The sequence below is a fragment of the Sceloporus undulatus genome, chromosome 5 (assembly GCF_019175285.1).
Source record: "Sceloporus undulatus isolate JIND9_A2432 ecotype Alabama chromosome 5, SceUnd_v1.1, whole genome shotgun sequence".
In the NCBI taxonomy this organism is placed as follows: Eukaryota; Metazoa; Chordata; class Lepidosauria; order Squamata; family Phrynosomatidae; genus Sceloporus; species Sceloporus undulatus.
Genome location: NC_056526.1, coordinates 30,417,442 through 30,431,823, shown reverse-complemented (window position 1 = coordinate 30,431,823; position 14,382 = coordinate 30,417,442). Strand labels below are relative to the sequence as shown.

Sequence of the window (14,382 nt, the reverse complement as noted above, 5' to 3'; positions counted from 1 at the left end):
AGTATTATGAATAGGGAGACCTGTGGCCTGTGGTTTGCCTCTTCCAGAACGCAAAAACAATGCATGTTATACCCTAGCTTTTCAACTATAATTATGTCAACAATAGACAACGTGCTGTGTGGGTGTTCAGAGTCTTGTTCACACTTGTGGCTTACCATGGAGCAAAGGGATCACCATCTAACAGAAATATAAGTGATGTATGTGATGCCTAGAGATTTAGCCCTCAATTACAAGGCCTGTACTAACCTCCTGCCAATGGTTAATTCCTAAAGAAGAGAAGTATCACTAACTATGTCTCCTAGGTAGCTGTACCTAGGTTGTTGTGTCCATAGAACCCCTCCTTAGTTGCCACCCAGATTGCTTACTTTCCCTCCCCTTGAAAATAAAAGAAAAGGGAATGGAATTGCTACACACTGAGATCAAATTGCAAAAGTAAGCTGCACTCTGTTTAGTCAGCAAAGGGGAAAGGAGTGGATGAGGTGGAATGTTGCTTTACCCAATAGACTCAGGAAAAGCAAACTGCTGCAGCCTCTTCTAGCTTGTCTGTTCTTTTTCATCAGTTTATTTTGCCATTGTAACCACACTCTTATATTGCTTGGCCATAAGGGTCCCAGTTTTGATTTGTGAGATGGTGGAGGGTATTGTGTCTGTGACTCCCTTAACTGTCAGCAGCTTCCAATGTGGTCATCATTGTACTCAGAGTTGACCCTGTCATGAAGCAAAGGAAAGCAGCTTGCTTTTCATAGCATTACCAGATAAATAGATAAAGATGAGGCTAATCATTGCTAATTGGATTGTGCAGATCAATAATAGTGCGGTTGTGGGATGTGGACTCTGCTTTAGACAACTAAAATTTCTGAAGCCAACATGGTGCATGTACTAATAATGTGGAAAGGACAAAGAAACTTTGTGCTTTGAAATGACTGGTGTTTTTCTAGATTTGGGTGTTTGGAAGTATTGCTTAATTTGTACAAAAAGCAATTTATTCAACTCTGGCATGATGGTCTCATTTATTAATCGCACCCCTCTCTGTCTGTGTGATCAGTGCAGGCAATTTATAAAATTCAAATGATATCATCCTGTTTGTTTTCCTGTTTCTCTTAAGAAAGCAATCTTAAAAAAACAAATATTATTTTATCCATGAGTTCAGTACAAATATGTTTGTTCTGGTTAAACTCTTGCAATGCCCTCTCTTAATACTATTCAGCACCCTCCCATGTGAATTGTGACTGAGGTTATATAAATACACAGCTCTTGGCTCCAGCAATCCCAGCTTCACCCTTGTGATGGTTGTCATAGCCCTTGCTGCATGTACAAGCCTAACAATCACTAAAGCTGAAATCCTATCCATATTTATTTGGTAGTTAGCCCCATTGAACACATTTGGACTTACCTCTGAAAAAACAGCTGGGGGGGGGGGTCAGCTGTTACACCTCTGAAAGATTTCTTTCTCCCATATGTATCTACCTAAACGTTTTCTTCAGAGGCTCAGTACAACAGGTTGTATCCATCTTTGTCTAACAGCAGAATGCTAACACAACTGATTCTTCCCTAGAAACTTCTTATTCCAGTATGGTGTAGTGTCTGAAGTACTGGACTAGAACACTGGGAAAACAGGGTTCAGATCTCCACTCAGCAATGGAAATCCACTGCATTATCTTGAGCAAGTTAGACTCTTTCAGCCTCAGAGGAAGGCAAAGGTCTCCATGAGTCAGAAATGACTTGAAGGCACACAACAACAACAGTAACTGCTCTGGAGGGTACAGGGACTCTTTGGAGCAGGTTTCAGGGAAGCATGGGAGAAAGAAAAATTCCAGTGCATGAGTAAGAAGTTCATCTACACAATGTTGGATGGAGACCTATTTCCCCTGTTTATATGAAATGAGGCAGCACCCCACTGATAGAATTGCTTCCCCCAAGAGGTTCACTTGGCAACTTCTTCATGTTATTTTTGGCATTGAAAGATGGCCTTTTTATTAATCCAGGGCTTTAAACATTCCTTGGACGTTTGTTGCTTTAGTATGCCTCTCATTCACGGAAGAGACTCATGTGACCCTCCAGCTATTATTGGACTTCAGTTCCCAACAGCCTTAGCTTGCAGATGTAATGATAAAGAATGCTGACAGTTGCAGTGGAACAACATCTGGAAGCCTGCACAATTCCTTCCTAGTTTTTTATGCTGTCTATGGGAAATGATTGTGTAGCCTTGACCATTATCAGGGAGAGGATGTGAAAAAGAAATGTACCCACTGACCAGCCTGTGTTTTTCTCCAAGAGGTCTCTTTAGTCATGTGAGATATTAGACATTTATACATCCTCCTTCTGTCTAACCTTTCTTGCTATGAGAGAAACAAGTAACAAAGAGCTTTAATGATAAACAATGTACAGAAATGTAATTATATATAGAACTTGCAGATGGAGATAACAACCACCATCTATATTTAGGTCATACCAAATTCATATTCAAACTGATAATTGGTGTTTGGAATCAGAATAACATTTTAAAAAATCTTTTTCCCAAGTAAAATAAATAAAAATTCTAGCTACAAGTGGTAACCCATCACCACAAGTTAATCAGTTAATGAATCTTGTGTGCCAAGTGTACTACTGTATTTTATTATATTTCATTATATTGTTACTTATTTCCACTACCTGGTGGAAAGTCAGGATACAGATTTACAAACAAAAAGCATGTAAGCAAGGGAAAATCAAATTAATGTTGCTAATAACCCTAGCTTTTCTTATTGTACCCATTAGGGAATGAAAAAATGCAGTAAGGTTTTATGAGTCTTATAGAGGTTTGAATTAATTATTTGCAAGAGTTGGAGAACATCTCTACTAGGAATCCCAGAGAAACCGTGTCTCATTTCTTCAGGTTTCAGGGATAAAATCTGAGAATTTTGATGTCACAAAGTTGGGCCCTTGTGGTGTCATGGGTAAGGTTACTGGTTCAGGATCATCCCAGGCCCTGGGGGGGGTGGGTACAAAGGGCAGCTTCTGGCAACGTCACTACACATAATACATTAAGCATCAAGCACAGTGTCCTAGTGCATGCCATTCAAACAACACAAAACAAGTCTAATAAATAAGGATACACACACACACACTCGCCAAGGCAGCATTCTTACTCTGATATTCCTCCACACGCTCTGAGGACTGAAGAAGAGGGGCCAGGCTCTGAAATCTGGGGACTCTAGTCATAAGGGTGAGTCTTTGTGATGTCATACATGCAGATCAGAAAAAAGCAGGTAATCTAGAATTAATTTTTGAGTCAGAGCTTTATAGAAATAGTCATGAGGGCAGTCTGGGTAAATGATAGAATCAGGATATGCCCCAGCTCACTAGGGACATTACCAAATGAGGTTAAAAAGCATAATTTTAACAGGATAAAAGTGTCTTTGGCTGGTACTTAGTACATGATGTGGTGTCAATCCTGCTGCCACCTTGCATTCCATTAATTGCTGTAGTGTACCTTTTCATTGATGGGCAAAGCCAATCAGTAGCTCTCAATGTTGCTATTGTAGTGCAGTTGCACAGATGCACTTGGAAACCTATGAACTCACAATCTCTTTCTGATAAACCTACCTTATGTCTTGTGTATGGCAGGTGATAGCCTATTTAGTCTATAGATTTTTTTTAAAATCCCAAATAAGTCATGGTTGTTTACAGTCTGTGCCTGATCAGCTGAAACTATGCTCTACAGCAAATTCTTAGTGTCTAGCTGAGCCTCCATTTATTTCATACTCCCAAGTGAGTGTGCATGGGCTCAGTTAGGAACTCCATCATAGTAATGGAAGCTTTAACCTTCTACTCACAGCCATCTTCCCCCCTCCTAAACCACATTCTCCCTTACAAGGACAACTGCCTGATAAGCCTACACATGTTGAAATCCAATGGAAAGCCAGCTATGTGTAGCTGCCACCCAGACATGTTTTGATCTTCATTTTCCATTGACAAATGTTAATGGGAAGTGTGTGCTGAAAGCTCTATTCTATATGTGCTGGGATGCCAATGAAAGCAGTAATATTGAAAAAAGACTCACATATGTCAGTCCCTTAATGATATATTCTTTTATCTTTCAGCTCACAACTCCAGCTTTCCCTGTTGTTGTCAAGCTGGGACATGCTCATGCTGGAATGGGGAAGGTAAAGTAAAGACATTGTCAGACTAATCTGTGTGTAAGTTAATTTCCTAACTTGGTGAAAGATATCTATGCTCTATACACCTTGGGCAATAAGGTAACACAAAATCCCTTCACTAGATGAAAGCAATTCTCTAATCCTTTCTGTCATTTTTTAGTTGAAAGGGATATACTCACATACTGCACATAAGCATCCGTTCAGACTGTATGGTAATGGAGAGTGAGCATATGAGGTACAGAAGGTTAGGATGGGAAAGAATTGGGGAAGAGACTAGCAGGACTGGTGTTTGTTTTCAGGGCCAGTTCACAAAACCTGGAAAGCATACCAAAATGTTATTGCTTCATTACCACATTCTGGTATATAATGTGGGCTGTGGTTTTTGCTGTGCACCTCCAGGATTATTCAGCTGTATAGAATATCTATCTGGAGCAGAATATTAGAGCACTCCCATCTAAATAGTTCAGGTGTGTTCAGTATCAAATTGCCAATCATGATGGGGACTACACAAGAACTTAGATAATCATCTTACTTTGCATGCCAAAAGAATATATTTTTGACCAAATGAAGTATCAATTTCCTGGTCTTAGTTCTTTCAGTTATGACCCGATCAAGAGTGATACATGCATACATTTGTGCATGGAAGGTTTATGTTGACTAGGAGTACATTCAAGTAGGGTAGCTGTTTGCCTGAAAGTTTTTGCCTACAGGCTGTTGCCATGTTTTTGATCCATTGACACCTGGGTAGGTCTTTTTCAATGTGTTACAAATTTATACCTCAAAGAGTTCATTCTCCTTCTGTATAGGTATCTTTTGAGTACAAAAACATTGGTTTAGCTCACTGTTTGAGCCTATTGAGTGGGATACTCCTGTTATCTAGCCATTCACTTACCCAGAAATTCACAGAAAAAGAAAGAAGCAGGCAGTCTTTTTGTTTGGTAGGCTGCCAAGAAAGAAATCCTAAGAACAGCTTTTGCCCAAACCTGTTTGTTTTTCCCAGACTTTCTGGGATACTTCTACACTGAATAGATTAGCTATTTCTTTTGCTTTAGGAATTAGCTGAAGCAGCAATTTTAAAAAAGAAAACCTGTTTGTATTTTCAGTGAATATCAGCTAGGTAGACTGGCTTCCATACATACTGTTGCTCCTAACATGAGGACAAGTGAGGTTTGTCTGAAATATTTAAACAATCATGATATGATTTCTTTCTGACTTAATAAATTGTTATCTTCACAATAATGTTACATCAAGATAATACCATCTACATCTCTCTACTCAACCACCAAATAAATAGGAAAGTATTTTAAATTTCTTATATGCAAAACTATACAAACTTACTAGAGGGTCTTCAACAAAATAGTTTGCTCCACTTGTTACATCTGAGTTCTTCTCTTGCATACAGAAGTTCCTTCTAGTTTGCACAGAGGAAGCTGGACCTGGGCCCCAGAATACCTGTACAATCCAAAAGAAGATCTCATTCAACAAAAAGGAAATAGAGTTGGAATGAATTTAGGAATGGAAGGAAATTCTTGTTCAATCTTTCCTATTTCAAATTTATTCAAAAATATGTAGCATAATTCAAATGTAGTATAATCTTTTAAACTGAATTTGTTTCAATATTCAGCATTTCCAGTTACAGGTGTCCCTAGATCCAAGATTGTTATGTGAAAAGAGATATTAAGACATTGGATATGACATGGTGTTGTCTAATATGGTTGGAATTTTAAAACAATTATAATGCGCAAACTCTGAACTTCTGCAAAAATTCATTTTCCCTATTAAAAGGAACATGATTGTTTTTGCTTTACTATCTTCTTGTTATGACCCAGCTGTTAATATATATTATAGCATACTCCCCAACATTTCACAGATGAAAAATTGGGACGTGTGGCCAACCAACATCAGAGTGTGGTCAAAAGTTATTAATAAGGAAGAACAGGCAAGAGAAGCTGCAGTACTGTCGGCCCTCTCTATCTACAGATAGATAGGGATCCACAGATTCAAGCATCCATGGCTTGAAATATTTTTTTTAAAAAAATACATAAATTCCAAAACTTGATTTTGTCATTTTAGATAAGAGTCACCATTTTACTACTACAATATATTTAATAGCATGTGAGCATCTACAGATTTTGGTATTCACAGGGGGTTCTAGAATCAAACTCCAGTGGATGCCAAGGGCACACTGTAGTTTGCTTTTGTCAGAGTTTGATGTTGGCAAGGGTAAGATTACTCCCCTTTCTCTCCTCTTTTCCTACTGAGTTACTTGTGTACAAACTACTCTAGCACAGTTTGCACCAATCGAAGTAAGGACAAAGGGTGAAAAAAAGGTGTCAATAACTGGAACATTTAAAAAGAAACTGAAAATATGGGTTGACAGAATTAGTACTGTCTTTGCCAAATCAGGACTTTTGGAGGGTATCTTATAGCACTATACAACATTTAACTAACGACATCTGTGAACAGAGTCAACAGATCCAAATTTGAAAACTGTTTGACCAGTTAAACATATAAAAGCAGAAATCAGGTGTGTTGAGTATGGTTGCTCTTAGAGCCAGCTGGACTAACTTTTTGGTACTGTGGGATTTTAGGAGCTAACCACACCCTATGTTTCATTTATTGCTGCTCTGTTGCTTTTTGTGATGTGGAGCTTAACTGTGTCCTGTTTATGTTAAAAGGAAGCTTAGCTTTCATTTGAGATGAAAAATCATTTGCAGGCTACCTTTTGGTTGGATGGCATTTCTTACAGGACAGCTGCATTCTTGGCAGTTCTTTGCAAAGCTAACTGTGAAGAGGAAGCACAAGGTGGAAGGTGCTTAGACAAACCACACATATAACCATAGTTATGGAAGTAAAACAAGGCCATAGCTTTTATTAGGATTACAGTTGCAGGTTGGCCTGGGATGAGACACAAATCCAAGGAATTGATTACTGATCGAATTACTCAACTGGCATTCAATTGAAACCCAGCCTTCTGGCCCAAAGGCTGGGGGCCTCCATTGAGTGACAGCTGAGAAAATCACTCAGGTGCACTACCACTGTGTAGTCCCTGCAACAAGTAGATAAGGCAGGTCCATGCCCACAAACTAGACATAACCCTATATGCCTCCCACCCTAAGTCCCTTAAGGGTAACTCCATGAAGTTTCTTAAGGGGAACTCCCCCTTAACAAATGGATCTTTTACTTGGTAAAATTGGGGCCTCAGAGTAGGTTCCTTTTTGGGGAGTCTTGGTATGGATTGGAGCAGAGTGACTGAGAGGGTACCATGCCTGTCCTCCATGTCTCTTTCTCTTGGCTTGCTACGAAGCTTTAGGCATGCCTTGTATGAATATTGGTCTGTTATCTTGTAAACTGATCCTCAAATATCCTCAGGAATAGAACTAAGAGTAGTAAATTCCCTCCAATATAGCATTCACCTCTCCCTGACCAGATCATGGAAAAGGGGTGTACTAGATCTACAGTGACGGAAAAGAACAACTCCTATTTTGGGGTTATGTGTATTTTTGTTACTCTGGCTTTATTTTTAGTTCTCTCTAATTAGACCTGTTAAAGAGCTCCCTTCAGATCCATAACAGCCCCAGAATTTTAAAATATTCTTTTAAATAAACATTCTTCCAGTGCAATTCAAGGATGAAATAAGTTTACAGCACTGGAAACTGAAAGCTTGTTGTTCATAATGCCACAGTCAACATTATATTTCTTATGCAGGATGTGGGATTTTATTTTATTTTTGTTAAATACAGCCAAAAATAAGCAGAGTCACTATGTCTTGTTAAAATACCAAAAGTCTTTTAAAGGGGATGACCAACTCATCACCATGACTTTTTCAAGTCTGGGAAAGAAAATAAAAAGAAACATGTTCTAAAACCAAGAGTTGAAAAAAGTGCTTGTTTTCAAAGGTCTTCATTGAACAAGGGACAAATATTTTCTGAAAAGGAGTGTAACAACTAACTTCAAATGCAACATACAATGAACCATCCCATTCATACACATCCTGAGTCATATCAACAGTTGCCACCCATTGCTAGAAATAGCAGACACATCCCAAATAATGAACCTAATTATTCTCTTTTTAAAATGTAAAATCAGTGTGTCACAGCATCAACATCTGTTAATACAGATTGTCAACCCTGTTTTCAATGCAGCATAATAATTAGTTATTAACATCTTAAGCATTAGAAAATATTATCATGGTGTGTAAGTAGTTGGTTAAAAAGTCATCTGTGATTGTAGCTGATTCTTTCTTCTGACAACAGAAAGGACTTTAATAAAATGAAGTGGGAGCTAATCAAGACATAAAAAATTAACAGGAGCAGACTGCTTGCCTCTATCTTTGCTGATGGTTTCAAGCTTTTCAAGACCTGCACTGAAAAAATTCCCTCCCCCTTTCCCCCTCTCTTTCTCACTCTGCCTGTGAGTGTGCAAAAAATCTATAATTCTGAAAATACCTTAACACTCTGCAAAGAATTAGACTCTGGATCCTAGCAGGATACTCTCAGATGATAAATTATAAGACTAGAAATTCTCCCATTTGTAGCAAAGGGTCAAGATCTATAAGACCTCCCAGGGCAGGCAGATGTTGATCCTAAATATGAAATGAGATTTTATGTCCCAGTGCCATGCCCTCATCAAAACATTTCCCCAGTAAGGACAAATGTGGATCCCCTCAGTCAAAAGACATCACAAATCTAGCTACTATTAAACTATAAAGAGGACAGGCAAAGGATGCCACACCCCCAGAAGAGGATGCTGAATCCCTGACTCAAGGATGCAATTATCTGGGAATGTGGCCAAATGGTTGATAAGACCAGTTCAGTTCCCAAACAAACCCCTAGCTGGCAGAGCCAGTGCAAAACAAAAGACAGTCTCTAGATCCAAGTCCAAAAGCACAAGAGGTCAAGAAGTCCAAGGTCCAGGGTATCAGATAGGCAGGTCGATAAGGCAGTCCAAAGGTTGAGGATTCCAGAAACTCAAGACAAGTCAGCAGGCCAAGAAGCAAGATTTCAGTCCAAAGAGTAATGGGAGCCAGAGACAGAGTACTTTTCTCAAGAAGGTCAGATAATCACTGGCAACTAAACAGACATCCTACAGCTACTTATATGGCATGCTGCAGGTGTTCAGGTGCATCTGATTACCAGTGCATTTCTGATAAAGCCTCCGCAACCTGAGAAGGTACTCCCTGTACACTGACTGAAGGTAGGCACACTCCCTTGACCCTCTTCCATGTCCCCAGACTCTGCCATAGGGGGACTGGGCTGCTGAGCCTCCAAAGATGCCACAGGCTCTCCAGGAGCAGGCACAGCAGAGCTAGAGCCAGACTCAGGCTCCACAGCTGCAGACTCAGGCCCGGTACAGACTGGCACAAAGCGTCGGCCTGGGACCAATTTTAGGGCTTGGGAGAGCAGAGCGTCCACATGTTCCCAAGCCCTACCATGCTGTCTGGGTGCCATCATGGCTTGCCCCATCTGTACGGGGGCCACCATGATGATGTACACACAGCACAGCATCCAAATGGTGCTGTGCTGCACATACGTCATCAGTGCACATGAGGGCAGCAATTGTGCCCTGCGCACAGCACAAAAAGAACCCACTGGGAGCAGGTTCTTTTTATGCCTCCCGGAGGCCGCACTGTTTGGTTGGTGCAACCTTTATCCAGGCCTCCCCTTTCTGCCCGTCTGTATCCCCCCTCAGGTCCCAGAGACTTTGGCTCATCCTCTGAGTCCTCCTCCAGGCTGGGCATGACAGAGATAAGACCTCCTATCAACCCAAGGAAAAAGTGTAGGATAAAAGTGTAAGCTAAACACTATACAACAAAGTGCCTGTCTTGACAGGAAAGCATCTGAGGAGTAGGGGCCTCCTGAGATGTCAGGAGACTGCTTGAGAAGTGGGATTTAATGCTAGGAAGATTTTTTTTATTAAGTTGCCCCTATGATTTCTAGGAAGCTCAGCTACAGATGTCTCCACTTCAGATAGGAGGAGCTGAGCATTCCTAGATGCTTTGGTATTGCTGTGGATGACCCCTTGGTACCTGAACATGGATTATCTTTAAAGATATAGCCATGTTAGTATGTAAAATCAATATGTAGAGAGATCTTGTAGCACCTTTGAGATTTAAAGGTGCTACAAAATCTCTCTACATTGGATTGTCTTTGACACTGCTCATAGACTACCCTTGCCTGACTCTCTGTGTGGAGTTTACTACTCTGTGGGTCTTTACATACTTTTGGGCTGGACTCTACTTGGTTGATCCTATTCTGCCTTTTGATTTTCTTTTGCCCTTCTCTGGATACCAAATGCATACCAGCCATTGTCTGTACCACGATTCCTGGGATGAACAAGGTTAAACGTGTCACGTCCTCACAATTCCAATGAAGATCACACTGGCAATAGTCATTAGCTAATTGGACTAGAAGGAAGGGAGGGGTTTATGGGCTCTCCTCTGAAGGGGAAACTATGATGCAACTGAGCTTTGGAAAATGCCATTGCACCCAATAAAAGTTTTTTCCCTTGCCTAACTATTTTAGATGGACAACGTAGGGGGTGTATATCCCCATTCCCCAGCTGTGCCCACTCCTTCCACAATAATCCCATCTCTGGCATCCAGTTCCAGGTGGATCCTCTGGAAAGGGTGAAGGCTTTGAGCCAGAATAAAATCTGCACCCCAGTATAGAAGAAACCCTGCTGCAGACTTAAGATGCCTATTAAGGAACTCAGTAAAATGCTATTAATAAGCAGATCTTGTTACCATTATCTATGCAGAGCTTGTGTTCAGTAAAGCAAAATTGGAGCAAGAACCCTGTTCTGCAAAAAAAAACCTACCCCAAGTATCCCTACTAAATTGAAAGTTTACTTTGAACACATTGGTTGTGAGATACACAATGTTTTTCAAGCAACTCTTTAAATCATATTAGCAAATGCAGGCACTTATGCCCTTTTTGGCTTGGTATCTTAAACAATTTATGAAACTAGCAGATCTAAAAGATCTAGACTTCTGCTTATATTCTAACTGAGGAAAGAAACATGGCAAGTCTGAAACGGATTCCCCAATTACACTGGTAGTGATTCCTACCCACCAAGGACCAAATACATGGCATGAACTTTCGAAAAGTTTATTAAACACTGTATTAAAAGCACTCATCTTGGATAAATAGCCTAAACTTCTTCAAATGGTTACAAATAAAAACTGCAATGTGTGTTCCCTAAGAACAGTCTCTTGAAATTTCCATTACTTCTTATTTCTAAATAGCCAGACTACACATCTGTCTTCCAGATATTTTCACTTTTCATTTATAGCCCAATTTAGCTCCCCAAAAATGGAAGGTTAATGGAAGTGAAATGGTGGGGGGATGATGAGTATAGCAATGGCATTGGAATTAAAGCCATAAGGTACACATGAACCTAATTTCCTGAGATGTGTCTGTTCTTCCCTTTTCTTCTGCTTTGTTAAAAAGCAACTCAGCAAGACTGTTCTCAGCACTTCAGATACTTTGCTTTTTCAAGGTATATTCTTCAGAATATTCAAAAGTGGGCTTTTGATTTTGCAGAATCTTCCTCAGAGTTTGGAGTGGTTACATTTTGATCTATGACTCCTAGAATCCCTCACTACTGGCCATGATGTCTGGGGGATTTAGGGAGTTATAATCTGAAAAGGCAAAATTTCCATATTCTGATATTCTTCCCCCACACTGAAATGTATTGTTCTTCCTTCCCCAGTAGAAATGTTTCTAAAAATTTATGCAGGAAGAATTTTATAAAGTGGATTTGGTGACTATGGCCATTATAGATAGTTGCCTTTCATGGCAAAATTCCTGGACCCCTTGGAATTGGCTTCATTCTCTGACCTACCACTTTATGTATGCCCCTAGTAGCTGGATCAATATATCTTGTAACCTCTATATCAAACAGCAGCTGATAGTTTGAGATATAACACTACTTAGCAAACAGGTGGTAAATTAGTTTTCTGTGGGTTTTCTGGGTTTTCTGGCCACATTCTGGAAGAGGTATGGGGCTCAACAGATGAGCAGAAAGGGGCAGAGAGACACCGCCCCTTTCTCCCCAGAAGCAGGCTGTGGCAACCACACAGCATGGCCTCTGTGCAGCAGAAAAAGAAGCCCCAAAAGGGGGCTTCTTTTTGCACAACAGAACGAGTGGCATTGGTGCACTCACGCGCCATGATGACACCCCTCATGTGTCACGCCATTTGGACTCAGCGCATGAGGCACATCACCAGGGCACACACCATTTGGATGTGTGCACACCAAGATGGAGCCCAGACAGTGCAGTAGGGCTCGGGAGCGTGTGGACACTCTGCTTTCTCAAGCCCTAATTTCAGCCCCAGGCTGGCACAAAGTGCCAGTCTGTGCCAGGCCTTTGTTCCCGACATTTAGCCTGCATCTGTGGCTATCATCTTCAAAAGTGGTAAATTGCTTGCAAATCTTCAAAGTATGTGTTCATACTTTGTAGCCTAGCTTAATCCTATACATTTTGCTGTTTGAGGTGGAACAGCAAATAATGCCTCTTGGGACAACAAGGTACAGAATTTCAAAGTCCAGCTAAGTTATTTTGGCACCTGAGTCAGGGAATCGCACAAGCACCTCTCCCCTCCCTGGAAATAAAGATGCAATATTAATAAATAAAATATTGATTTGCTGCCTTTTCACCATGCTTGAATTAGCTGCTTCACTCGTCCTAATGGTAGGATCAGCCCTGCTTATACAAGATTATCTGGAAGGCTCAGGAGTTTATCACATGAGCTAGTAAAGTACAATTATAGTAGAATAATATTGTCTTTGGCAGGTACTTATCTCACATAGTGTTACTCCTGTCGCTGCTTTTCATTTCAATAATTGGTGAAGCATACCTTTTCATTGACAGGCTGGGGACTGTAGACGAAAAGGTGCTGCCCACAAACTATTGAAATGTAAAGCAGCAACAGGAGAGACACAAAGTCATGAGATAACTACCTGGCAAGGCACTATTATCCTATTGTAATTGATCTTTACTAGCCTTCTGTGATAAACTCTGCACTCTGTGCTGTGTGGACCACAGCTATGACACAGCTATAACACCTTTGATAATGATGACATTAGCTCACACCACTAGCAGCTAAAAGCCCAGGAAATGTGCATGTTAGGCATTATCATTATCATACATTTCAGACCTTAATTTGTTATCTTTTTTTCCTAATGTGCTTCTTTTCAAGGACTTTTATGAGTGCACTTCTGTATTTCAGGAGAATATGGTTACATGGTACCACCTACTAAATTCTGAAGTACAGTGGTACCTCGGGATACGAATTACCCAGCTTACGAATTTTTCGGGATACGAATAAATCCCATAGGGATTTATTGTTTCGGGTTACGAACGTTTTTTCGGGTTACGAAAAAACGCCGGCGCTGTTTTAAATGGAGCCGCGGCAGAGCCGCGGCTTTTTTTCCCATTAGCACCTATGGCAATTCGGGTTACGAAGGTTTTCGGGTTACGAAATTAGCCGCGGAACGAATTAATTTCGTAACCCGAGGGAGCACTGTATGTGAATTTGCTGATTGGGTAGCTAATATTAGTGGAAAAGAGAGATTGGGCACAACAAGCATTACGGACTAAATTTTAATGTAATTTTTAAATTATTTTCTTTAATTCACTTCATTTTAAATCTTAAACTTTTAGACAGGCATCTTTTACCTATCTTGCAATAAATCAGGGGTGGGCAACCTTTCAGGTGTTGTACCGGACCACTGGTAATGCTGGCTAGGACTGATAGAAGTTGCAGTCCAACAACATCTGGAGGTTCACAGGTTACCTACTTCTGCTATACATATATGGTAAATTACAGTTAAGATATTCCTGAATTTGTGTACTAATATCATCCTAAAACTGAGTCTGACAAGCATGTTAGCTCTGTTGGATTTCTCTTTAAATGTTGCCCATCCTGGTTGAATAATAACAGGATAATAACAGGAGAAAATGCTCAAAAGCTCAGAAGGTTTCCTGTTTACTCATATAGAACAGATTAACATACATTTCGGTCTGCATACACTGATTATTACTGAGGTAAGCTTTATGGAATTAAATGACTGAACAAATAGGTGGGTGTTTTTCATTTTGCATTTGGACTATGGCTAACATGGAACCTTGAAAGGAGAACTTGGACAAGTGCATTCCACAAGAAAGAAAATTAAATCATTGTTTTGGCACAAACAGCGTTGAAATCAGGGTGAGGTTTCCTGGAGCCTCTGGAAGAACC

The 14,382-nt window shown here is 40.3% G+C and overlaps 1 protein-coding gene across 2 annotated transcripts in view; it reads left to right on the top strand.

Moving 5' to 3' along the window:
• Positions 1-14,382, top strand: part of SYN3 (synapsin III) — a 1,385,441-nt gene that overhangs the window by 1,322,584 nt on the left and 48,475 nt on the right. For both annotated transcript variants that reach the window (XM_042466641.1, XM_042466642.1), the window contains exon 7: positions 4,083-4,145. In XM_042466641.1, coding sequence (XP_042322575.1) covers positions 4,083-4,145 — 63 coding nt within the window. The remainder of the gene's footprint in view (positions 1-4,082; positions 4,146-14,382) is intronic.